The 26,657-nt window shown below is 36.7% G+C and overlaps 1 protein-coding gene across 3 annotated transcripts in view; it reads left to right on the forward strand.

Moving 5' to 3' along the window:
• LOC128018815 (protein kinase C zeta type) overlaps window positions 1–26,657 on the forward strand; it is a 101,942-nt gene that overhangs the window by 14,333 nt on the left and 60,952 nt on the right. The window contains exon 1 of one of the 3 annotated variants that reach the window (XM_052604598.1): window positions 19,182–19,752. The exons of 1 other annotated variant lie outside the window; for it this stretch is intronic. In XM_052604598.1, coding sequence (XP_052460558.1) covers window positions 19,716–19,752 — 37 coding nt within the window. In that variant the 5' untranslated portion in view covers window positions 19,182–19,715. Of the gene's footprint in view, window positions 1–19,181; window positions 19,753–24,238; window positions 24,497–26,657 lie in introns of those variants that run through there. One more of the 3 variants, XM_052604595.1, reaches the window with a different exon arrangement.

Genomic DNA, 26,657 nt, shown 5'->3' on the forward strand with positions numbered 1-26,657 from the left:
TGCGTGCGTGTGTGTGTGTGTGTGTGTGTGTGTGTGCGTTCTGCCTACCTGGCATGCTTTAGTCAAAGTTCCAGAGCGCAGCTAGAATCCTTTCATTTAGCTTTCACACACAAAAGAAGACACACACTCCCATACCTCTTGGTGCCGGAGACCCGATGCATCCTAAGAAGGCTGACGGTATGTGAACGGTATTGGAACATCTCAAGATCTCTGCTCATTGTGTGCATATTTTCTTGTCAGATATGTCACAAGAAATGGAGTTAGTTTTTGTGGCCACTAATGAAAGGAAATGTGCTGTTTTGACTGTTGACTCGGAACGGGTGGTAGTTATGTCATTATGAACGATCTCAGGCTGTCCCTCGTTTTCCGAAGAGGGTGGTTAAAATAGATGCTCATGCATTATTTAAGTCTGACTGACATAATTAGTGGATTGTCAGTTATCCACCACCTCTTGGTCGCGGTGCACCCAAACACGAGGCTCTGCATGATCCTTCCCATGACTCCAGACACAAGGAGTCACATTCAAGGCTCTCGCGTTAGTTTGTTTCTGGGTAAATAACAAAGGGGAATTGTGCTATGCTGCAACGCCAAGATCCTGATACTTCTGTTTTATGACGTTAAAAGTTGATTTTCTACCTTAAGTTCCTGCAGACAAATCAGGGGTTGGATTGAGCCTGCTGTCAGATGCATAGTGGGCCCGTTTTGGGATCTTTGGCTCATTGGTCGCTGTTTGGCGTGTTTTCAACCTGTCCTTGGTGTTTCAGACCATCAAATAAAGTAGCTGAAAGCAGTAGTTTTAGAGTCATTTGTGTGTAGAACGTTGCCCGATGCTGCTGTTTTTAGCTGCAGTGTCTGTGTTGGGATGTCATATAATCCACCTGTTCCGGTATTGATTGGCAATAAATCTAAATATGGCCACTGCTGCACACCAGCGGCTGCTCGGGAGAGCCCTGATGTGATGTTAATACTTCTAGCAAATCTATGACGGATTACTGATAAGTTTAGTGACCTTTGTAGATGGTGGTTCAGTTCTGAGAAGGGATGTCAATAGTTCTGCAGAAGCCAATCAGTTCAGACATGAAGCTGGCTGCATGTGTATTTAAGGTATTTGGCAAATTATTATGCATGTAACAAATGCATGATAATTTGTTTTTTGAATACTGATGCAGTTCTCCTTCACATTGCACAATTACAATTTTGACTTTCAGTCCCATTAGCTAGTTGCTGTGATATGTCATGTTTTTCAATGCTTGGCCTTGAATTTTTGGCTTTTAACTAGTAGGTCATTGGGGCTCAACCAGGGGGCCTCTGCTAAGGTTGAGTTTATTTAAAATGATTTAAATAATAATTAAATAAAAAAGACAAAACAAGCATTACAATAAAAATACAAAAATCCATATCCTTAATAATTATTCAGTGAATTATGAAAAGCTGGAAAAATCATGGGGCCTTTTAACATTGTTTTGGACATTTGGGGGGCCATGGACTCAAAAAGGTTGAGAGCCAATGATATAGTTAGTTGACAGTAGACAGGAATAAAAAAAAAGCTGGAATGGGATCATATGGGGGCTAAAGCCAGATATGAACTAGAGTCCCCTTGAACACATCGGCAGAAGTCCCTTTCCACACCCTTAGCTTTTCTCACTAGCTTAACCAAACTTCACCAGGAAGAACTTCATTCAGTCAGCAGTTTAAGCATCTATCTGGTCCCCTAGCAAGATCAGCGGCGAGCTAGCACTAACCAGCAGAAGCCAGTCTTGGAATTCATGCTGGCCTAAGGTGCTTGTCAGCGATGATGTATGCTTCCCAGATATATCTGGTTCTTCACCATATTTGTAAAGTCACTCTGGAGACCATCTTGAAGAGAGAAAGTCACTTCAATAGTGTAGGTGGATCCAGGCAGCTATAGGAAAGTGTCTAACAACTCCAAAAAAAAGTTTCATTCTTTGCAAATGATCAGCAACGACAAATAGGAGCAAAGACAGCAGAGCTCACGTGATCCGTCTCTGTTGAGACCGTGTAGGCAAGACGGAGGAGATGTTCATGTGACTGTGAGCGATTTCACAGCCATAAAGGTTTTGTCTCAACCCACATATAGCAATAAATAAAAAATGATGTGTGGAAAACCGCATCAGAATCCGTGGGTATTGATCATGATTCATATGATGCATTATTTTCCACGCAGAATAAACTTTTTACCAGCAAGAAGCTGTTTCCCTGTCTAAATAAAAGACATTTTGCGTTCAGATTTTTTAAAGCTAGTATATGGCTAGTTTGGCAGGCCACTTGTAATCCGCCTACAGTACAAAGACCTCCAGCACTTGTTCATATAACAAGCAATGAATCAATAAATCCAAATGTGTGCTTTGTTTTCTGCCATTGCATGTGATGTATCACCGGTCACTGTCAAGTCTGCAGTTCTCAGTTTAACCTTCTCCTCAGAGTTTAATCGAAGGTAACTGCATTGGAGGTTTCTCACTTCATTCTGCTCTGTTGCGCTCGTGTTTTGTGGCAATTTTAGGAATTAGGTGTAAGAAGGTGCTAGCTTGTTATATTAGCTGTTGCCGGGTAAGGTTTATTGTCATGGTAATGGCTGTTATGAGGTAATAAACATGGTGGATCTTCTCAGGAAGATAGATTGCTGTAAAATGGAGAATGTAATGAAGTGTTGAAGACCCCTCCTCATCATTATTTCTCTCCCACACTTGTCATTCTTTCCTGCTCATTAACTGACTTTCTGACTTCACCCTCCTCTGGGCTGTTTTTATCCCCTCTTCTTCGTTCTGTCTAGCCTACTCTAACCATCTTACCAACTCAGCTCTTTCTGGTTTTTGCTCTTCTCTTCCTTCGCTATTATCGTTCCCTTTCTCCCACACTGGTCACTCTCTTCCGTTCATTATCTGTGCTGCTACTCCTCCTTTTCACTCCTCCATCAGCCATGATTGATTCCATCAGATGTCCTCTGCAGCGAGAAACCTTCCGTACTAAAACATCCATCCTGGAAATCTACACCGGATGTTCATAATTCAGTGATTAGTCATTTCTTGTAGCTGCTCTTACAAAGTACACTTTTTTTTGGGGATTGGTTTATGTTTAGGCTACTTCACTTTTTGTTAAGATTATTTTCCTTTTAAAGAATAATTACAATAAAAGTTAATTGTTCATTGAAAATGTCATATTTTCAGAGTTTAACATTGATAATCTACATCAGGCATCTAAAAAATATGCAATGTGACCCTTATATAAGAAGAAGAAAAGCCTGAAAAAATGTATGCTTTAAAAAAAAAAATCTTTATTTTATTTTGCTGTTATTGGTTGTGTTCTTGTAATACTTAAAAAAAAAAAAAAAAAAAAAAAAAAAAAACATGATCAACCCCATACTTGAAGAAACATCCTTATTTAAACTCATATATTTGTTTCAACACAGTGCCAGAATTTCTCAATCCATTCGTTTATGCTTTACTTTTTTATATTTTTATGGTGTATATGTCTTAGGATGATGATGTCCCTGCTATTTAAAAAAAAAAAACCCAAAAACCTTGCTTTAAAGATCATTACAAGGCGGATAAGCGAAATCCCAGATCTACACATGAAATCACCACCAGAAGCAGTCACGATAAGAAAACAGCTTTATCTGAGTTTACAAAGAGTCCAGTTCCCCTCTTTCCTCTCTCATGTGATTCTGCTCCTACAGTGAAGGACTGAAATGTGGATCATGCATCAGCAGTGCCCAGGGCCCTGAGCCTAGCTCAAACTCCCATCTTAAAATAGACATGCAGACATGTATTCATCCTATTAGTACTTCTCTTTGTGTATCCTCCTGTCCTCTGCTTCTTTCTATCTTCTCTCCCTCTTTAGTGGTCCAGAACAATGTTTGCTGGAGTCTTAAGTGGGTGCCAGTGCTTAGTGTTTTGTCCACACAATGACTGGCTCAGACCTCAGCCTTATCTACTGTCACTGAATCCAGGGACTTTATTTCTCTGTGCTGTATTTCCACTTTGATGCCATATTATGATACAGAAGTTATTAGACCATTTTGAATTCAAACATTCCCCAAGAACCACTGTACTTTAGAATTTGCATATACAAGGATGAATTGTGTATGTTTTGTTGCCTAAATTATATATCAAACATATAAATATACATTAATTCATCACATATCAACAGTCTGTCAGACTTGCTAATAAATAGTTATAGTATCTGTTTAGTAAATAGCTCCATTTGGAAAGATTTTCTTTTTTCTCTGTGGCTATAATGATTTGCTTTCTCTGGTTTGTTTTGTGTTTTACAGCTCTCTGGAAATTGTTGCCATCCTTTATATATGCTTATTTTTGCATTCTGCCCATCATTAAGAGCCATTTTCATGCAGTAAATCAATAATTCTGTCTGTTTAGGCAAAACATTGAATGGCTTCTGCTTGGTCTTAATGTTGTCATTTTGCAGGGCCAGCAAAACAAAATTATTATACAATATAATGGTTATTTCTATAAAAACAAAAAATGAATGATGAACATAGGAACGTTTAAATATATATATATATATATTCAATGTATTTTTTTTTAAATAACTCTTAACAAAAGTTTTATGAAAAAAGATTATAAATGATAGAAAATGTTAATTAATATTAAAAATTATAAATATAAGTTATAAATAAAAATACTCAAGATATATTCTCTAATAATCAATTTCTCAAACACATTTGTGAAATTTTAAAGATATTTTAAAAATCATATCTTTACTGGAAAACAGACAAAAAATACTGATTAAGAATATGTTTCATGCAGTTATTGCACTTCATTATGTCCTTCATTTCACTGGGTTTGGAAGTGAGAAAAGAGAAGCTCTATGAATAAATAAAATGGCACTTTTGTGGTAAAAATGTGTCTTGTTGTCTTTCTGATAAGCATATGCATCCAGCTGGTAAATGGAATGATTAGATCTGAGTGGTTTTGTAGCAGAGTAATCAGTCAATTATTATTTGCGTCTTTCTCCCAATCAATGAGATTTTCTCGTCACTCAACAGTTTATCAAGCTTTGCTTCCCTCACATCCATTTACAAATCACAGTCTAAAACCTAATCAGAACTACCTGAAGAGTTTGATGAGCACAGTTTGATGCTGTTATTTATCCTCAACTCTTTATTATACAGCAACAAAATCACAGTCTGATCCAGGGTGAGAGGATGCTCTAGCCAATTAATTACTCTATAAAAAGCTCAATTATCCTATTCTGAGGTAGAGCTCTCATTAGCATGTTGTTTCTGTGCTTCCTTGATAAGTATTTACATTCTGTATAAGATGATGTCATTCATCAGTATTTTTATTTTGTTCTCTCTCTCTCTCTCTCGTTCTCAATAGTCCAGTTTTTTGACAAAGGCTTCAGTTTTGACTTGAAGTTGGTATTGTATGCTGGCCGGGTACAGGCTTTCCTCAAGTAACTCTTAAAGGTAGTCTAGCTGATTTCGGAGAGGCTAGCATAAGCTTCCACCTTCCCTGGAAACCCCACTCCAAAGCCTTACCTCCTCCAAAATGCATTAACATGACAGGCAGACCAGATTCCAGACAAATTCCACAGATGATATAAATACATTTAGACCACTAAACTTAGTGATTGCCATAGGGATGTGAAAAGATTTCCAACCAGCATAACAAAAAATGTGTTGGAACCAAATCACCTAGTGTATGATTATTATTTCCCTTTTAAATTTTGAGTTTGAATTACATAAACCTTACTGGCTGTCTCGGTTTGATTTAAGGCCTTTCAATACAATAAACTGAGATGTGGATGGTGGAAGATTATTTTACTGTGTGGATTAAGTATCGCTCTTTCTCACTCTCAGGGTCCACAGCCCTCACTCTTTTCTCACATCCTCACTTCCTTCACTTTGCCTTCTTTTTTTTTGTCTTACCCCTCCTTTACAATTTCACAGCCTGAGCAGAGACTGTCAGAGTGAAAGACAGCAGATATTTATATGCTTCCCCCCCCCTCTCTCTCTGTGTATGTATATGTATATGTATATGTATATGTATATATATATATATATATATATATATATATATATATATATATATATATATAGCCAATGTGTGTGTGTGTATATGAATATGTATACAGTATATATGTGTGTGTGTGTGTGTGTGTATATACATATAGCATAAAATATTGGAAAGTTGTGGATTTTAGTTTAGTAGGTCATTGGAGTCATTGAAATTAAACAAAATCTTTCACCATCAAAAGTGACAGTACAGATAGGGCTGGGTATTGTTCAAAATCTTTCGATCCGGTGCCAATTTCGATACCTCAGTTTTGATACCGGTTCCTAACGATACTTTTTTCGATACCATATGTTTTAAAATCCATTTCAACATCAACACAAATACATTAAACACAAAACTTTTATTTCTCACCTTAATTAAAACAAATTCTGGTAACACTGCATACTCAGGATAACATTATTAATACAACTGGTTGTGCTTTTTGGATAGGGGTGCGCCATTCAGGGGCGGACTGGGACCAAAAAGACTTTCTGGCCCACAGCAGCCCACCACATCATAACGCAAACGCCCCTGTTTTGATGTCATTTATTAATTTTATATTTAAGTAAACAGTTTGGGGATTTTAACCAATAGGGCAACTGATCCACCGTTGAAGAAAAAAGAACAGCAGCTGTTCATTTAGCGACTCCTAGTGAGCAATACATGCTCATCAAGACACAAACATTCTTCTAGAACTAACACTTTGCATTCAGTTATCAGATCCATACAAATCATGCATGAAATAGAAGTTTATAAACTCAAACGACAGCTTTATGTGCTTTACAGTTCAAGTCACACAACATTTGCAACGTTTCTGAAATGCTGCTCGCACTTGTTTCTAAATATTGCTGATTCAAGCGTTTTAAACAATTTGCGCGCGTTCGGAGCTTTCGCTCACTCATTGAAAGCACGCACTGCAAGCAGCATTTCAGACAATGTGCGTACAGAGAATGAATTCATCTTTCGCGTATCGTAACTTCTGAATGAACACATACACACACACAATTATATCAAAATAATTGTCTATGCAAGTATTCTCGTAAACACAGTCGGTTATGTTTTAAGTGAACGTATACAGTGGCCTGCTGCTCGGAGAAATTCTCTGTACCGGACGGATAAATCTGTCTCTCTCTTTCAGTTTTTTTAGACGATGTGAAAGGGGGTGTGTTTCAAGATACACAATGGAGTAGACCAAACTAAACAGGGAGGGAGGGCAAAACATTCATCCAAACAAATGCTTCATTAACACCGGCTTTGGTTGCAATACTCTTATCGCATATGTTGCACTTTGCTGACTCGGCATCCACTTTTATAAAGTGTAGCCACACTTTAGACCTCTTTGGCATTGTAAAACAGAAACGTTTTGAGAAAAAACAACTACAGTTGTGTTGTGTGACTGCGAGTATCTTCAGAAATGCTCCCCGTCAGGTCACGTGGTGGTGGACAGCCAATCACGGCAAATTTAGGTCCTTGCATGCACATATGCTACAAGCTCACACAAACACAGCCGCTTGGCAAAAAAAATAAAAATAAATCCGGCCGCTTGGCTTTTGGAACCGAACTTTGGCACCGAAAGATAAATAATTTTTCGATACTCATAGTATCGAAGTTTTTCGTTCGATACCATAAAGGCATCGAAGTTCGGTACCCAGCCCTACATTTATAACATTACAATAGATTTATATATAAAGAAATGCTATTCTGTTCAGATTTTGTTAGCTTCTGTTTTAATAAAAGCAGCATGAGATAAAAATGTACCCTATACAAACAAAAGAGAGGCACTTTGCAGATGAAATGTCTTGTTTGAACAAACAAAACCAAATTAAACCCTGCGGCTCGTGATGATACATCGATGTGTTAAGACACAGAACTATCAGTCTGTGCAAGAAACTGAACAGTATTTATATAGTTTTTTACCTCTGATTCATGCAATGTCCGAACTGTTCGAACTCCTCTTAGCGCATCCTCCTGTGCGCGTTCTCAAGCAGGCGCGTGAAGCATCTTCTTCTTCTTGCTTTATGGCGAATCGCAGACTTATAAGTGCATTACCGCCACCTATCTCTCAAGTGGTCAATTGACATTCCTAATTGAGATTCTAGATAGAGTGTCAATGGTCCTTTGGAGAGATAGGTGGTGGTAATGCAGTTATAAGTCTGCAATCTGCCATAAAGCAAGAAGAAGAAGCCACGATTCCTATCCACTTACTGTACATTATAACTTCAACTTCAACTTTGCTTAATTGTCATTCTTCCACATACACAGTATACAGAAGAACAAAATGTTTTTTTCTGACAGACCAAGGAGCAAAGACACTGAAAAAACAATAGAATGCAACGGTTTAAGCTAAAATTCTTGGTTTGTGTTCTACTGAAGAAACAAAGTCACCTACATCTTGGATGCCCTCTGGGTAAACAGATAGACATAAAATTTTCATTTTTGGGTGAGCTATCCCTTTAATTCATAAACCAGTCCATATAAGATTATTTGTAAGTAGCCTGAGTCAGCGTTCAGTGCGGCAATTTGTGTGTGTGCATGAAAGAGAAAGATAAAATGAATCTTCTTTATTAATAAGCACAGTTGTATTGTTTTAGATCGAATGAGTCATATTTATCAAACCCCATGCACATCAATTAGGCGATCTGTAAGTCTTAATGGCCCTCAGAGTAAGTTTTTTGATTCAGTTATTAAAGGATGGCACTAATCTCCAAGTGCACCATTGTGTTGGCTAAGCAGAAGCTGAGAGCTGCACTGTCATTCCAATGCAGTACATGTGGGTGATTATGATATAATATGCCCCAAATAGATAGTGGAAAACTTGGGGTTAGTTTCAGGAAAGCTGGAGGCTTATTGTGTGGGAGGATTTGGACTCATATAGAAGTTTGAAAATGTTATCAAAATTGCTTATCACTTCTTTCCTCAAACATTTGTAAACCAAAGACAGGCAGCTCCTAGCATTTTGTTGATTTTGCAGTGATGGGCACAGAGGTACGTTTTAGGGATCTGAATATCGGGTGTCGCAATCTGAATGCCTCGAACTGCCAGTCTTGTGACAATGCTTGAAAAATCAACAAGTGTTTTGCCACTTTTTTTCTCCTTCGCCCACCAGAGAGAAAAGGAGAGAAAGAGGTGACTTCACTTTTCCACCCACATCACACTCTCAGTGGTGCTCAGCTGTGAGGTTTGTTAACATGCGTCTTTCCTCATGCTCTGTTAAATGCCTGGAGCTCTTCTAAACCCAACACTCATTTCTCTAGAATGGGGCTTGTTTATATCTTGTTTTAGTTATTCATTTGAATGTTCTTGCAAGCTATTTTTATATACTCTGTCGTTTTTAAGAAGTGTTAGATTAAAGTAGTGAAATCTTTCATTGATTGATTGAATGGCATTCAGTATCGGACTGCCAGCAATTATAAAATGTGCATATTGAATTGTAATTGGTCTCTATCAAAAATTGGGGAGTCTTTCTCTGTCTATGTCAATGAATGTCTCTCCAGCTCTTTATATTTGAGTTTTCAACTTGCAAGCAGCAGAATTGTGCATAAAAAATAATAAATTAATTTAGTGATAGTTATTCTAACAACAAGACATAAGATGCATTGATGAGAATGAGATTTCTTAAGAGTCAAGTTAGCTTTTTGAAAACATTTAAAAGGATTTTGTTTCAATGATGTTTAGATGTTTGTCCTAGAAAACTAGACAATGTGCAGTGATCATTTTTGTTGTAATTAGTTTATGCAGCGATTATGATGATTCAGGGATTTTCAGCTGCAGCCTACTGAGTGTCACACCCAAACTAATTCACCAGGGACTGTCAGCTTATTCTCCTCAAGCACAGCTTAGCACTTCCTGTTGATGTCTGCTGAACTTAAAGGTACATTTTGTAAGATATTTGCAGTAAAATATCCAAAAACCATTAGGCTAGTGTTCTATATTTTGTCCAGCTGATTACTAACAATATCTCTAATGCTTTCAACTACTTGTAAATCATGAGAAAATTCCCATTCTAAACAGTGACACGGGGCAGTGCAGTCACCTGTCAATGATGTCAGTTACCCTTTGTGACCGCCTTTACTGACATAGGAACCACATGACAACAGTGTTGTGGACAAATTGCGGACGTAGCTTCGTGACAAACTTCAACTAGAAAGAGATACCGATCTCGCTTGTGTTTTACTCGACAGGTGAGTTGTTTTGATTCGTAAATTTACAGAAAACGTATGCTATTATAACGATCAACAAGATTAGTATTATGGGGCATACATGCCAAACGTGGGGCATCGCGTCTCTAGACCCCACGAGGATGCGTCTGATCCATAGTTTGATCGCGTCTTTGCATTTACTTTGTATGTAATCTACTCGCGCAAATCGTTGAACTCGCGTTAAATCCATGATTTATCTTTCTGTCTGATTAATGGCCGTCAGCACTTGGGCAGAAGACAACAAATCCCATAATTTCACGCTCCTCCTTAGCGTCATCAAACCACGCGATTGTTATTGTTTTGGTAGTGCGCCCTCTAGTGGCAGGTCCTACAACCTGCCACCTTTAAAATGATAGATAATCCTAAACTAATCATTATTTAAATAAAATCATAAAAATAGAATCGAGATGTGATTATACTGTAAAAAAAGTCAAAGAAATGATGATGGATGAGGGTGCAATCTGTCTTTGTTTCCACTCTAGTGTCAACTTCAGTATAATAAAATCAGCTCCATCTTCCAACCACTTGCAACACGCATCACTGCAGCCAATGATGTTTCTCCCTTTGACACCTCTCAGCCAATAAGATTCCTGAGCTCATCAGCTCAGTCTAATGTGAAAGCTTTTATTCACTCATGCATTCATTTATTATTTAACACAAATCTGTCCTGAAAGTTCTACTGACCTCCTTTCTGGAAAATGAATTATTATTTCATTCCATATTGGTCGTCTGTTGACCTTTGTTGCAGAGTTTATTGGATCATAATCAGTTTGTGAGCCTATAAATGGAAAATGGATTGGATTGGGGGGATAACTTTGCTCAGCTAGTGTACTGCTAGATAATTTTAACTACATGTATTTGTAAGACATTTATAGTTTTGCATGAACTGTGCCTACCATTTATAAATAATTCATTACTAGACAGTTCAGCAGACTATGTGTACCAAGAACAAACCATGTCAACCTTGTTTAAGCTTAAGAAAGGCTATATGAGAAAGTAAACTTGTTAAGAAGCTCACACCATCTTCTATAAAGGTGTCTCTGTCATATAGTGTAGGTGGGTCATTGCTAATGAGCACAGCATATACTGTCTGTGTGCCATATGTATGCTGTTGATGTATAGCATCTGTGTTTGCCATGTGTTTTCATGGTCTGGATAAGGTCATCAGGCTTAGAGCTGAAGCTTAGATCTTGGTTTTCCTGTAAGTTACCAGAAACCTATCTTGGGTGCATCAAAGTAATTTATTTATAAAAAATGTTTATTTTTTTCAGAAAGATATAAATAAAATATATAATAGTAATGTATTGTTATTATTAATGCAAATACTTATTTTAAATAAGTATTATTTTAAATACTTTTTTTCATTAATTAAGTTCAGAGCCTGCAGTCCTGCTGTTTATGTCCCTTCGTGTTTATGAACTAAACATTAACAGTTTTGATCTGCTTTCCGCTATAGAGAAGATTTCCTAAGGGGGGAAGCTACTAGACTTCTGATTATTTGCCGTTGATTCATTTTTTGCTTTCATATTGACGTGGATGTCTTGGGATTTGTTCTGTAAGTGAATCTATTAGTCCCTTGTCCCTTTACACCACTGCTGACCTTGACTACACAATGTCTTATAGAGATGCTCTACAGCAAGCACACACACACACACACACACACACACAGAGACATACAGTACAGTACACATACACCGGATTTTCATGTTTATTGGCTGTAAGGATTTTCAGACAAAGCTCTGTTGGTGAGTTGACCCTGAGGGGCTTAAAAGAAAAAAATAATAGGCTCTGTGTGCTCTGGGTAAAGATAGAGAAAATGGAGGAAGGGTGTTTGTATATATGTGTTCATGTGATTGGATCTAGGGCTCTGATTGGCTCTCTCCAAACTGAGCTGCTTCATGCATGAAGGAGCCAGCTGTTATTGTCGTGAAATCTCTGATGCTCGGAGTATGGCGGCAGGAATGGGTGGAAAGGGATGCCTGGCGGGGGGTGTTCTGACTGATGCCGGGAGGAAGCCATCCATCCATCCATCCATCCATCCATAATTTACTTATTTACAAAAGTATTGGATTTTTCTTGATAATAAAAGGTAATTATTGCTCAATATGACTTGGAACCCAAAATGTAACTCGGAAGAGCATGGATTTATGTTTTTTTTTCTTTTGCCTCCATGTTCTTGAATTCCACCCACTCTCTGAAATGCTGCATGGCATTATATATTGTGTGTAACTGGAAGACACGATGTTGTTATCAGAATGATGGGCAGCCCACTTTAGTTTTGGATAGGAAGGAGGAAAGAGTGTAAGGATTCTGAGAAGGGCGGTGAAATTGGCATGAGTGGAGGGTAACGGGGTAAATATGAGAGGGAAGTGGAGAATGTTTAGTAAAAGGGCAGAGCGCCTCAGTTATGATGTTGTCATTGTCTGAGTGTGTAAATGTGGATCGTTTGCCTGAAGAGCAGACGGTGCATTCATCACCGCTCAGAGCTACACACCACCATGAGCTCACGATCCATATTCAGTAGCTCTCAATGGAAATGTGCACATAAACAAAAAGACTGATGAGCAATCATAGCAATATTTGACCCCCCATGAGAAAGGAATGAATTGAATAGAATAAATTTCCATTTAGTCAATTAGCAGACGCTTTTATACAAAGCAACAAATGAACAAGGAAAATCACTTGGGTCAGTTATAGATGTTTACTTTCCCTCTTAACGTTTTCTTTAGCCCCACCACTATGTAAATATGATAAATAGTAATTAACTTTTGTTTATATTTCATTAAATTCTTCACTGGAACCTCAAATCATTCTAGCAAATTTGACAACCTCGTATGTGTTAGCAAGACAGCTAATTAATAATGAAGAGAATATAAGAAATAGAATTGAGATGTGGTTTCAGGGGTAATGGATGTGGTCTAAAACATATCCAGGAGTAAATGCCCTGAGTCTGAATCCCAGCTTCTTTCTGCTCATTCTTTAGTCTCATGTGTGAGCAGGTTTATGTATTCCAGCATGTACACAAGAGAGGAATCGTGTTTATTGTGAAGTTTCAAGCACCCATGAGAAATGGGATTTTATATGACAATTCTGTGTCGTGTTGTAGGATTAGTATTGGATTTTTGTAGTTAAATGTTGTACAGCAAGAGCAACGACCCCACAACCTTCTGATCTTCCAGGAAAGGTTAGTAATTGTGGTGTTTTTAATCAGCTTACAGAATCTAGTGCGACATGCAGTACTTTAATTATTTTATGTTTATTTAAAATATTTTATCTGACTGTGTAAATCACAATTAGACATTCGATCTCTTTACTGATGCAGAGAAATGTGATGTGAAGTTTTATCATCTAAAAGCAGTGATTTCTGATACAGCAGCATCCACAGAGAAACAAAAAGCCCTTTATCACATGATGAAATCCACAATCGTGATAGAAGCCATTGTTTATTCACATGACGATGCGCTGTATCTCTAGTCAGATTACAAATAAAGTATTCACAGTAGATGTTACCACACACCCTAGATAGGCTTTTTGCTCATTTAAATGTTGGACTTGAACACGTGTTTGAGAATCTATAAAACAGTTTGATCGATAATAATATTTGTGATTGCATACTGCTCTTTAAAGATCAGCATCAGTTAACCCATAGATTAGTGTCCGCGGTTGGATTCGAAGGGGTTGCATAATCTCTGTAGGATTACTGAATGGCTGACATTATCTTTCTCTACTTTATGTTGTGTTGAAATCTTAAATAAAAGTTAAGTGAGTGTGCAATGTGTTCGTAATATCTCATAATGCATTCCTTCATATTTTATAGTGCCCCAGTCTCTGGTGGGTGTTGCCCCTCAGTTAATCCTCTTTTTTTAAAGCACTGACACAAACTGTTCCACCACCCTTCCTCTTCACGTCCAGTGCCTCTCGTTAAATCAGTCTTTTAAAAGTGTGTCATCTTTCTCTCTTTGCCACAGATAAAAGCTCTTTTCTGTCGAAATCCAGTTCCTATATGATGATGTCATAACAGAAGTTGTTTAAAAACTCAGACAGTCAGGCTTCTCCCTGTTCTGTGACATCATCGCATCATTCCATTCCTCATTTTTCCTCTGAGCTTATGCTCACTTACATAACCATTGATCCACAGATGGTACATCTGACCTGCTCCCTGTTAATGTGTTTGTGTGACCCTCTGATACTGAATGGCTGGAAAACAGTTTTTTTAAGTACTCTGTAACATACAAAGGATGAAAGGCGAATGGTCATTGATGCACAGACCCAGACTAAGACCAAACATAGACCCCCTAAAACCAGTACCAGAACCACTAAGGCCTAGATCAATACCAGAAACTAGATAAGACTAGGCCCTTTAAGACCCAGACCAAGATAAATGTTCCCTTGAGACTTAGATCCCGACCAATATCTAACCTCAAGACCATGTTAAACAAGTTGTTAATTAAGGTTTTGTAGCCACCGCCATTTTTGGTTTTATTTTTTTTAAATAAAAATGATCATTTATTATATAATTTTATAATGTATAATAATTCATACTTTTAATATATTTTATAATTAAAATATATTAAAAAATATAATTTGAATTAAACATTTTATAAATGAGGTATAAGTTTAAATAATTTAAAAATGTACATGTATAACTTTTTTTCATTTTAAATTTAAAAAGAATAATTTTACACGTATTATTTGATATTTATTAAAATAGTTTGTTTATTATGCACTTTCACAAACATATTTACTTTTTTATTTTTATTAATTTATTTTAGAAATAAATATTAAATGATCTTTATTAAGATGTCAAATATGCAGTTAATATAAATTACAGAAATACATTTATTTTTTATATTTTAAATATTTACTATTTGAAAGTTTCTTAGATGTACTTTTATGCCTTTTTTTATTTATGAAAAGGTCTCTCTCCAACTTAACACAAGTTACCACATGTACATTTCTTTCTTTTTGCTTTTACGTTGAATCCGGCTGACTAGAATGAACCTAAATTGCTTCAGTAAGTTGTGTAAGATAACATAGTGTGGAATTCTATCCTTCTGAGTGGTTGTTAGGCTGATTGGCTTGTTGTATGAGGATGGATGTCTTAGCAAAAGCTTTTAAAGTGACCACCTCCCCCCTCTTCAAACTGTTTAATTTGGTGGAGTGCCTAGGATAAAAGGAGAATATTTCAGTCATCTTGTATATGTGTGCATTTGTAAAAGGGTAGTTTGACCATCTGCTCATCTGTATCAAACATATTGAACACACACGTAATGTTTTCCTCATTTCCCCTGATGAATATTAATCTAAGGCTAAATATGCACAACACTACAAATGAACCAACTCATTTCTCATTTCTCAAATGAGAATCAGAGCTTGATTATTTGGAAAGCGACAAAGAAACAAAGTCCTGTTGTCTCTGGTTCTTGTGTTCTCTTTCTTGTGTTAATGTATTTCCTATTGAAACTGGCTTGAGCAGGTCATATTGAAGGGTTTGTTCCACTTAAAAAAAAAAAAGCTAAATGGATGAATCACGGTTTTCTATTTAAAAGTTAGTTTAAAAAAGGTGATTTTGGTTAACATTTAGTAGTACACTAGCATATAAGATGACCCCCAAAATAATAGCAATTGACTAGAAGTCAATAATTTGAATTTGGAATTTGAGTTTTTTATGTATTGTGCCTTGTGAATGATGTGAATGGCATTTTGCTTCACATTTTCTTCAATGCCAGCTCTGTCTAATTCGCTTCATTTTTACCAGCATGAAGCATTTGTCAAGTGTCACGATTGGATTATGCAGACACATGTGTTTGATAAATACATCTGACAAGCTGCTCAGAATGATTGTGGTATCAGGATTCAGTGTGTGGTTGTACTCAGACAGGAAGTGTGGCTGTGAGAGAGAAAACATGGAAGACAGTGACACCATCATCTTTTGGAGTGTTTGGACCATTTTGGATTCTTGATTGGATCTGTTCTAAATCTTACAGTATTAAATTTCCACTGCTAAAAGAGGTTTCCATCCATGTTTTAATTTGTACAGCCCTTTTGGGCAGCATTTTATTGAGAAAATATTTGTAAACCAATTGTTATTATTTTATGTGGTTATATTTTAAAAGATTATTTTTATTAAGTTTTATTCATGCCTATCATTAGACAACTTTTTAAAAGATAAACTTGTAACAAATCTTAAAACACAGAACCTTTTTTTTTTTTTTTTTTTTTTTTCACTAGAGCACAGAATTTAGAAAAAAATTTAAAGGAATTTATGGGGCCCTAAATTAAAAATGAGCTTAATCTGTAGAGTTTGATCATGAACAGACTAGGGCTGGCAATCGCTTAATTAATTTAATTAATCACATATTAATCACACACTAAATTTTTGGCTGAGAAATTACCCACAAAAGATAATTTAAAGATATTATTATGTCACATGAGAAATGCATTAAATACATATTACAGAAAATAGCTTTAGAAAGAATTTTTTCTTTTTTAATTTTCTGTTTTAATTTTTAATTTTATTAACTATCCCTTTAATTGTAAAAAAATGTTCAGTTTTTTTATTAATATGTAAATATAAAATTATTTTTAATGAAATTATACTCCAAATGAGAAACTGAAACTGTCTGTAGGTGGCAGTAAATGACTTAATGTCTTTCATTCATTTATTCATTTAATTCATTCAAATGGCTGATTACTTCAGGAATTAAGTTAATGGCTCTGTACCGAAAGGCACACTTCATGTTTACTTGTGGTCTTGTGGACTTGAAATGCCCCTCATGAGACTGTAGACCATTCATCATTTTAGAGCTCACACTGAGCTTGTTCTGTTGCAGACTTCTACCTGACTGTCAAACCGCCATTACATCACAAAAAATGTGGACTCCGAGGAAGACCGTGAGGGTTTAGGGTGCGATTTGTGAAAGGGCCAATGGCTCTCTATATGAATAGAACATTGAGTCATTGGTTCATGTGATTTGTTCAAAATGTGTATTCATTTAGAAATCTTGTGATAAATATCAATATCATATGATTAGGAAAATATATTGTAATACAATTTTTGCCCTTATCGCCCAGCCCTAATATAATGTATACATATGAATATATTACATTTATATATTAAAGTATATATAAAATATATAAATTGTATATATTGTAATTGAAACACTTTTATAATCCACATCAAATTTTATTGTTTTGGCAGATGTGCAAACCTAGGTAGATTTTCTATTTTTAAACACTTTTTTTTTTACATTTTAAAATGTTTTTATTTGTGGTGCCATATATTGTTTTGACATCTTACTGAATCTTTAAGAAACATTAGAGAAGGGATATTCCTTGAACTGGTGCATAAATAAAGTGCCAATTATTATGATGTGCTGATGTGCTGAGTAATTAATTATTCATTAGGCCACATGTTTGTACTGTGTTTTTTCCCTGGCCTTATTTTAAATGAGAGAAAAACATATTTGTAATAGCTGAGCTATTCAAACATGTTTGAATAGCTCTAATGCAAGTTTGTTTTAACCACAAGATGATGTTTGAGCTCATCTGGTCAGTGACTGATCCACACAGATGCAATTTAATTTTGGTGATGCATCACTGAGCCGTAATGGAAAACCATTAGAGTTGTACAAACCTCCAGCTTCTGTCTGTCTACACACCAGTCACAGGATATTCCATTAACCCCTTTATTTACATGAAAACATGCATGCACGCTCACTCAGCACACACTGCTTAACCAAACTAGACAGACCGGAGAGGGTGATTCCATGTGGTGAAGCACATAATCAGAACTGAATTAGGGCCTAATGGCTGTGTATCGAGTTTGCCTTTAGGTTAAAGTTTATATTGTTCAGTTCTGCAGAGTTTTTTTTCCTAAGCCCTGCTAAGCTGGCAAATAATTTTGCTGTCAGATGGCAACACTGAAATGAATTGGCTCCAGCACATGAAGTACAGCTAGTGGCACTGGACATAATGTGCTCTTTCTCATTGCAGAAATTCCGGGCATAATTTTTAAATCTGCGTCAAACTCTTTCCATTTCTGTTTGTCATATTAAGTGTCTGACTCATGCTAAAGGGCACGTCTTTTATAGATACTGTGCAATGCAATAATTGCTTCATTGAGCTGACATTGAAATGACAGGAAGTGGATGCAGGAATGTCGTGTGGTGAAGCTGAAGTCGGCTGTTTGAGTTGGAGCAGCGGTGGAGGTGAAAGTCCTCAGATAAGACGAGTTTCCTGAGTGAGGCTGGACTCTGATAAAGCCACCCATCCTGAGGAGAGAGAGATGGAGGATGGGAGGGATAGTCTCATTGTTGTGGTATTTGGGAAATGCTTTCACAACATAACGTTCAAAGTATTGCTACATCAGCCAGTCAAGGAAAGAAACCAAGGCTTTGCGGGGGAAAGAAAGGACAGGTGAAAGATCGAGCTGTCAAATATTCAAGATTTATGGTTCCAAAGGTATCATCAGTGGAGAAAGTATGTTGAACTCTGATCTCTCATATGTGCATATGTGTGTATATGAGTATGCAAGGTAATAATATGTATTTGATGAAGCAAGGCCATATTTTATCATATTTGATTTGTTTTTTAACCCCTAAAATTTGTTTCTTGCACCAAAAACAATAGGGATTTATTTGATAAAAATACAGTAAATATCAATAAACTGTAACATTTTTAATGAGTGGTCTTGTTTTTTGTCTGCTGAATTTTCAGCAGCCATTAATCTAGTGTCACATGATCCTTCAAAAATCATTCTAATATGCTGATTTGATTTAATGCATCCTTGCATTCTGAATATAATTTCTTTAAAAAAAAAAAAACTGACAGATTCCAAAGATTTGAAAGGTAAAGTGTATGTGTTCTTATCCTAATGTGCAAATTTAGCTGTTTTTATCATTATTATTATTATATAATCCCTTTTAAATACATAAAATAGTCAACTAGTCACTGTTAAAGTTTCCAATTCCTATCAAAAGAATAAACTCTATTTGTAAATCTCTGAATCCTACATACAACTTCACCTGCATGATTTTCCATTCCTGACTCTCCTTGCTGCACAGGGTTTAATAATAGCACCAAGTCCCCTCAAGAGTCAGAGAACCAGGCCAATGCAGTCTGAAGAGTCAGCTCCGCCCTCTTGTGGCAGCTTTGTGATATAAAAAGTGTCTACAAGTGAGGGCATCAACCTGCAGGGGTCCTTGTGAAATAAGCAGAGATGGAAAACAGAAGTGGCTCACTCCCCCCGATTCATTTGAACAGCCAGTAGAGATAATCTGAGCACGCTCAGTGCCACTGTGCTTTTCTGATGTGTGCATGCAGGCAGAGGGAGACAGAGAGGTGTGTGATCGTCTTTTACTGAGCAGGAGTGGGAATGAGTCAGTGGGGACCAGAAACACGGGCTGAGCTCCAGTGACATGGCAGGAAGGATGGAAGAGGGACAGTGAAGAGGATCCAGGCATCACCAGCCCGTATAGGGATGCTGCTTACACTACTGTTCTATCTGCGAGTGAAAGGTACCGTTGTACGCCATATGTTGAGGCAGAGAGAGAAAAATAGGATGAGAAGATCAAATGGAAATAAGACCGAATGGCTGAAGAAAAGGGAAATAATTGCACTTCTGTTTTGTTTTATGTGATGGATTTTGTTCCTTAAAGGGATGGTTCACAGAAATATTGTATTTCTACCTTAAGTCATTTCTGTCAAACACAAAAGGAGATATTTAGCAGAATGTCCAAGCTGCTCCTTTGTGTTCAATGAAGTGATTGGTGACCATAACAGTTAATGGTCTCTATCCACTTTTATTGTACTGACATTCAACTAAAAATCTTTCAGGATTGCAATGACAAGAGGGTGAGTAAATGGACAGAAAATGCCATTTTTGTAAACTATCCCTTTAATGGTTCTGTAATGGTTGTGTATATTGGATGAATGTTTTTTTTTTTTTTTTTCATTTTTATCTTGCCATCTCAGTCCTCTTTCCATGTCTCTCTCTCATTTGGCCCTTTATTTAACTGTCCTCTTTGCAGAGAGTTTTCAGTTAGCTAATAGTCTGCTCTCACTGATGTAACAGACCTTTAACAGCGACACGGTTTCTACATGACTGCAATATCACGTCTTTGTAATTTCAGGTCTTGGATCTTTCACTCAGGTTGACAGGATCTATTTAAGTTCAGTAGACTGTAGGTTTCTAGTTGAGTTTGCTTTTATTTATCACCAAATGTAATCTGAAAGCTGTATTGACATATAGTGACTTGTATTGTATTATGTGTCCTCCTTTGCACCATTTGGGAGTGAGTTCCTTTGCATTAAAATGTCTATTTATGGATTTGGTGTCTATTTTTAGTACATAGCTCAATAATAGTTCCTCACGGCACTGTGCACTGTCCGTTTTTGTTTCAAAGCAAAATGACACTGACAGATTGTTAGCGTGTACTGAACATGCATATTGTTTAGCATAGATTGCTAAGGGTTGTGTGCTCTAGTGGTTAAAGCTCATGGTTAGTAATTAGAAAACCATAAGCCATCACTTCTGGACTATTGACTACAGCACTTAGCCACAGTTTACTTGCCCATACAAATGGTGATGATGCAATGTTTGGGTGGTTGCCAGAGTTCTGCTTTGCTAAAGTGTTCAAGTGCTTGTGGTTTTAGTGTGTTTAGTTGGTAGGTATAGAGGTATAAAAAAAGATCTGAAAAGTAGGTGTTCTGTCTGTCAATGCACACGGTTGACGGAGGCACTCCTGTCTGCAGTTTTGTTCTTCATACAATGTACAAGAAAAAGAAAGCTCTTCAAATGTAATGATTGGCCTCTTTCCCCCAAATAATTGATTTTTGTGAACACAAAAGAAGATATTTTGATGAATGTTGGTAACCAACCAGTTTTGTGGGTAGCCATTGACTTCTATAGTATTTTTCCCTACTGTGAACCTCACATTTATACTCATTATGTAATACTAGACTCATGCCGTGCAATACAAGTACTAATGCAGTGCACGTGGCCACAGGCACATTTCTGGTGTCAGGGTCATATCTACAGTGATGACACAAAAGACTCACATTTAAAAAGAATCTTTGAAGCTCTAAATATATATATATTAAAGTTTTAAAAACATCCAGAGGAGCCAAAAGCTCATTATTGATGAATAATATGTTTTTTTGTTTTTATACGTAAGGGAACAAGAAAGAGATTGGCTGGCCAGTGAAAGAAAGGCTCGAAATGAGGCGACTAAAATCAAAAGAGTTGCCCGCAAGCTCTGCTCTTTCATCCTGGATAACTCTGATGAGCTTGAAGCAAAGGCTGCCACTCTGATGTCAATTTTTTAGGCTTCTTTATCATTAGAAATTTCACAAAGATTGTCTCCTAAGTTTGAAGACTTTCTAGCCTGCATATCTTGGACTCCTGGCTGGTCTAACACACAAGATAACAGGCTACATATCTCCTACAGCGTTTCATAATGCATCACAAAAGTTCAAAGCAGTTTCAGGGAAAGAAAAGGACGAAAGATGAAGTTTCGTAGAAAGACAAGGTTGACAGATGAAAGGTGATATGATAGATAGAACTATGAGTGTGTCTTTGTGTTATACAGTATGTGCTTGCTTGAGGCTTTGCAGACACATTGTGACCTTAAATAGCTCAGAAACTGTGATTCATTCTTGACTGCTGAGTTTATTTGCACTGTGTGATTCAGTTGAAATATCAGCCTGAGACTAGAAGACCCATGAAATTGCTTGATGGGCACAGTTTGCTTTGTCATTTCCCGTTGAAATAGCAAATTTGGGAGGGAAATATTGTCCCTTTTTAAAAATTGCTAATGGTATTTAGTTTATGCCACACCTATGATCCATTGCTTATTTTCTATCTGCTTGCTTTCTGTATTTATTCTATAATGTGTTGGTTGCTCACAGAGTTATATATGCTGTATTATGTTTATGCTAAAATGTTGTGTAGGTGCCAGTTGTCACAGTGTTCTTTAAGGTTTGACTCACTGATTGTCTACATTGAAGCTGTGTGTGTGTGTGTGTGTGTGTGTGTGTGTGTGTGTGTGTGTGTGTTCGGCTTTGGTCCAGCTAAACCCACAGTCTCCATGTGAAATGTACAGATACGCTCCCATCCCACGCGAGAGCAGATCAGAAGGGTTTACATCACAGCGAAATGTGGCGGCAGTCAAGGAGGAAGTGTATGAGTGAAAATGTGTTGTGATCCGATTGTTGTGACGTTGTGGGAGACTTCAAAATGGCGTTAAAACAATACAGTGCTCTACAGGGATTAGAGGTGTGTGTGTGTGTGTGTGTGTGTGTGTGTGTATGTGCGTTTGGGGTGCCACACACCAACTCCCAAAGTTATAAAATGTTGTTTAATCATGTAAATCTTTTGTATTAAAACATGGCTGATAAATTAACTTCCATTTAATATAAGAACAAGCTTCAAAGCAGCTCGTTCACAGTAATGTAATTTGCCTGGCAGCGGTTTATAAAACTCCACCCTGTCAATTAACACAATAACTTAATGTCTACTGCTTTATTTAGCATGTCCTCTCGGTAGGCTGTTGCTAACATACTCATTGTCATTTTCTCAGCAGCTATTGTCCCCCTTATATGCTAAAATATTATTTTTAAGGGCCGTGTCCTACGCTTTTAGCAATGTTTTCAGATTTTAATGGTACTGTAGCAAAATGTGTCTGTTCTCAAGTTATGGAAATGACCTCTGCCTTGAGTCGATAAATGGTTTGCATGTGAAATTAATAACAACTCTTAGTTATACAAGTCTGACAAACTGTGTTTGTCTTCCAAAGAACAAGAAAACCCTGTTTTTCATGGTATGGCCACATTAGATTGTTTTTGTTCAGTCAAGTAAAGGTCATCTTAGGTCCTGATCTTTTCAGGAAGCTCTGAAGTGGTGGGTGTAACTGTTGCCAGATTTTGTTAAAAACTGACTTTACACGGTTGTTAGTGATTCAAAATTTGCTTCTGAATTTATTTGTCCATGGCATTTTTATGCAGAGGCCTGCCTCCAGGGTTGCAAACATTTTGTATTTGTTAATAAAAATTAATGATGCCCTTATCACTGCAAAAATTACTTTTCTTTTGGTCTTGATTTTCAGTCAAAATCTAAAGATTCTAAAATCATGATGTTTATTAATTAATCAACTTTTTTTCTTTTCTGTTTTACATTGGGAAATAGTTTTGAAATAGTTTTAAATCTGCATGACTTTATCTACTCAACACACACACACACATAAATGTAAAAGTGTCTGTCAAATGCAACAAAAGTAAATGGAAAATATAAATGTGTATTAAAAAGATAGTTCACCCAAAAATGAAAATGCTGGTAACCAAACAGTTAGGGTTCCCAATGACTTTTGTATTTTTTTTTTCTATACAAAACTATTTGGTTACCAGCGTTTCCATTTTTAAGTGAACTATTGGTTGAATATACATTTATAATTTCCATTTACTTTTATTGCATTTGACAGACACTTGTACATTGCATGATTTACAATAATAGACACAGCGGTTTACATTGCATTTGAAGTACACATTTACATTTGCTCGATTCTTCTTTCCAGTTCCAATTTTACAGTTAACAGTTGATTAATTTATAATTTTACAGTTAATTTTTTATTCATTTATTTTGTTTTTAAGGATGTTTCAATATTTTTAATGAGAAAAAAAAAAGACAAAATACTGCTGATTTGTACACTAAAGCCTCTCTGAGAAGAGTGATTCTGAATTGCTCAAGAACAGAGGAGTCAGTGTTTAGTGTTCATGTTCAGGTCTCAGTGGCCGAATATAAGGGGCCTTATAGAGAGAGCGCTGAAGTGTTCTGCTCCTGCTGCGTTCCAGCCGTGCACTTCTGTCCCGGTCGTTCATTCTGCTCAAATCCCACTGCATGCTTTGATCCTACACACCCTCAGCACAGCAAAGGAAAGCCCCCTTTATCATCTTCCTGCCAGCCCAACCAACAATGCGTGGAAGTGAGTCAAACCTATTTTAACTGGTCCTGGTCTCTGAGCCTCCTGCCATTACATGCTCACCAGAAAAAGATCCTCGCAGACGGCGTTCAGTCCTGGCTGGTGCTTTCTGGGGTCAGGTGGCATGCCATGGCGGGCTTCTGCGTGTCTATCCAAGACTCGCACGGTGCAACTCTACCTCTCGTGCCGCTGTGTTCCATCGTTGTGGTTCCTCTGACCGGAGGAGGAGGCGGAGGAAGAATGTGGGGTGATGCAACACTGGTGTGCTCTGCGACTGTCGCAGGAGGTATTCACAGCGCTAATGTTAGCAGGGGGGAAAGGGACATGAATTGAACCTTTTTTAAAACTGTTTTTAAAGGCTTTTTCCCTCTGTTGCAAAACTTAGTAAACTGCCTGGCTGTCTAACTGAAATGAAACCTCAAGATTGTTTGATTTGAAATGATTTGGAATGCGCTACATATGCAGCAACTCTGAGCTAATCACATGGGAGATGATGTGATATAGTCTAATTTGGAACATCGTAAAATAATCTGCAGTAATTTGTTTTATTTTTCAGTTGAAATATCTTAAAATCTTTGAAACAAAATAAATTGACTTTAGAAGCAACAATGGGTAAGATATTAAAACTTGTTTGCAGAGAATATATCTTTAGAATGTGTGTTGTTTTTTTGTGTTCATGCACTGGCAGATTATTTCCTTTTATTTTTAACTTATCTCTGCTTCAGACAAGTTGCCACTGACAAAAATTGGCAGTGCAGTATGACTAAATGTATTTACAGGCAAGATGCAATTTTTTTTGCAAGTCTTAATATCTAATGCAGCATGCACAATGGTCTTCTTTAAAGGATTTTTACATATTTATGCTGAAGAAACTAATTAGATATACTAATTAAAAACTCTTTTTTTATATCACAAAATATGTGTATAATATTATATATATAAATATATGTCTAAACACACGCACGCACACACACACACTCATCTCTATATACATATATACATGTGGTATATAAGTTGGTGACATTAAGAACAGCTTTTGCAACAGAAAAACATTTCCTCATTGTGGATTCAGCAGAGATCAACTTAAGAAAACAATCAATTAGATTTAGGTAATGTATTTAGCCACAAATGAAATGTTATTCTGTCTTCTTTTCATGTTGTTTATCTATGAACGTGAGATGGGTTCTGATGTGTAGATGAAGTTTGATTATTCCATAACTCCAGTTCTTAATATCTTTTCATCGCCAGTAGCAGATATTCAATGCAATCCAGTGCAGACTTTCGGGCTCCAAAGCCATTGTTCAATTTAAGGTCAGCGTCCTGGATCACTGCCATGATACCTGCAGTCTTTTTAACTTAGCCTACCATTAATGCCACATTTGTCTCATATTTCATCAAGTGAAGTGTCTTGGAAAGTTCTCTGATGCATTATTGTCATTAGTGTTAAAGATGAACAGAAGAATTGTTAAGTTTGTTTTATTGCCCAATACAACAGTGGCATAATACTTTATTCTGAGATTTCTGCAAAAAAAAAAAAAAAAAAAAAAAAAGCATAGTTGTATGCAAAAGTTTTCAGTGTTGAAAAAAGTTGTGTTTCTTAATATTTCGGTGTGCAAACCATGATAGTTTTTTTCTGGATTTTTTTTTTTTTTTGAATTAAGATTTAATAAAAAATTCAGAACAACTTTTATTTAAACGGGTCACGGATGGTAATTTCACTTTTATATGTTGTTTGAACATAAATGTGTTGGCAGTGTGTGTACACATTTAACACATTGATGTAGACAAGAATGTGAAGTGAATGCGCCCCTGATCTGCCTAAATGCGCTTATGTTCGCGCAAATCATTCGTAATCCATCTTCACTTACAGCAGAAGTGTATAAGGGGTTTTAATTAATCTTTACAATGGCTGTTCCTAATAATGTGCTAGTTAACAAGTTTCGCGGCTAAAGTAAACAATCTCTCAGAGCGTGCCTCGTCTCCCCACAGAAGAGAGGGGCGGAGTCAGCAGAGCTACAGTAATTAGCATTTAAAGCAACATGCGAAAATCGGATTGATTTCTTTAGAGCTGTTTTTTACAAGGTAAAAATGGTGTTTTGCACTTCCATTAAGAAATTTTAAACAAAGTGTGTTATGGCCTTTTCATTAAGTCCCTAAAAAATCATATCAACTTGTAGAATCTGATGACCCCTTTAAAATTGATTTTTTTGGTAATGCTGTTTGTAACACCTGTTCTACTCATACAGTCATAACTAGAGAACATACGATCTGTACAGCAGTCAGAGGATGCCTGTCATCTGTCTTCTGACATCACAAATGAAAGATGACTTTGTGTGATTGAGATAAAGGATGATCTGGCATGATTCCAGCTCTGATTAACAAGGTCAAATGAATATGTTAAGTGCACTGCGTGTGTGTCTGCGTTCACGGTGATTGATAACAACTGA

This window comes from Carassius gibelio, chromosome A8 (genome assembly GCF_023724105.1).
Source record: "Carassius gibelio isolate Cgi1373 ecotype wild population from Czech Republic chromosome A8, carGib1.2-hapl.c, whole genome shotgun sequence".
Taxonomy (NCBI): Eukaryota; Metazoa; Chordata; class Actinopteri; order Cypriniformes; family Cyprinidae; genus Carassius; species Carassius gibelio.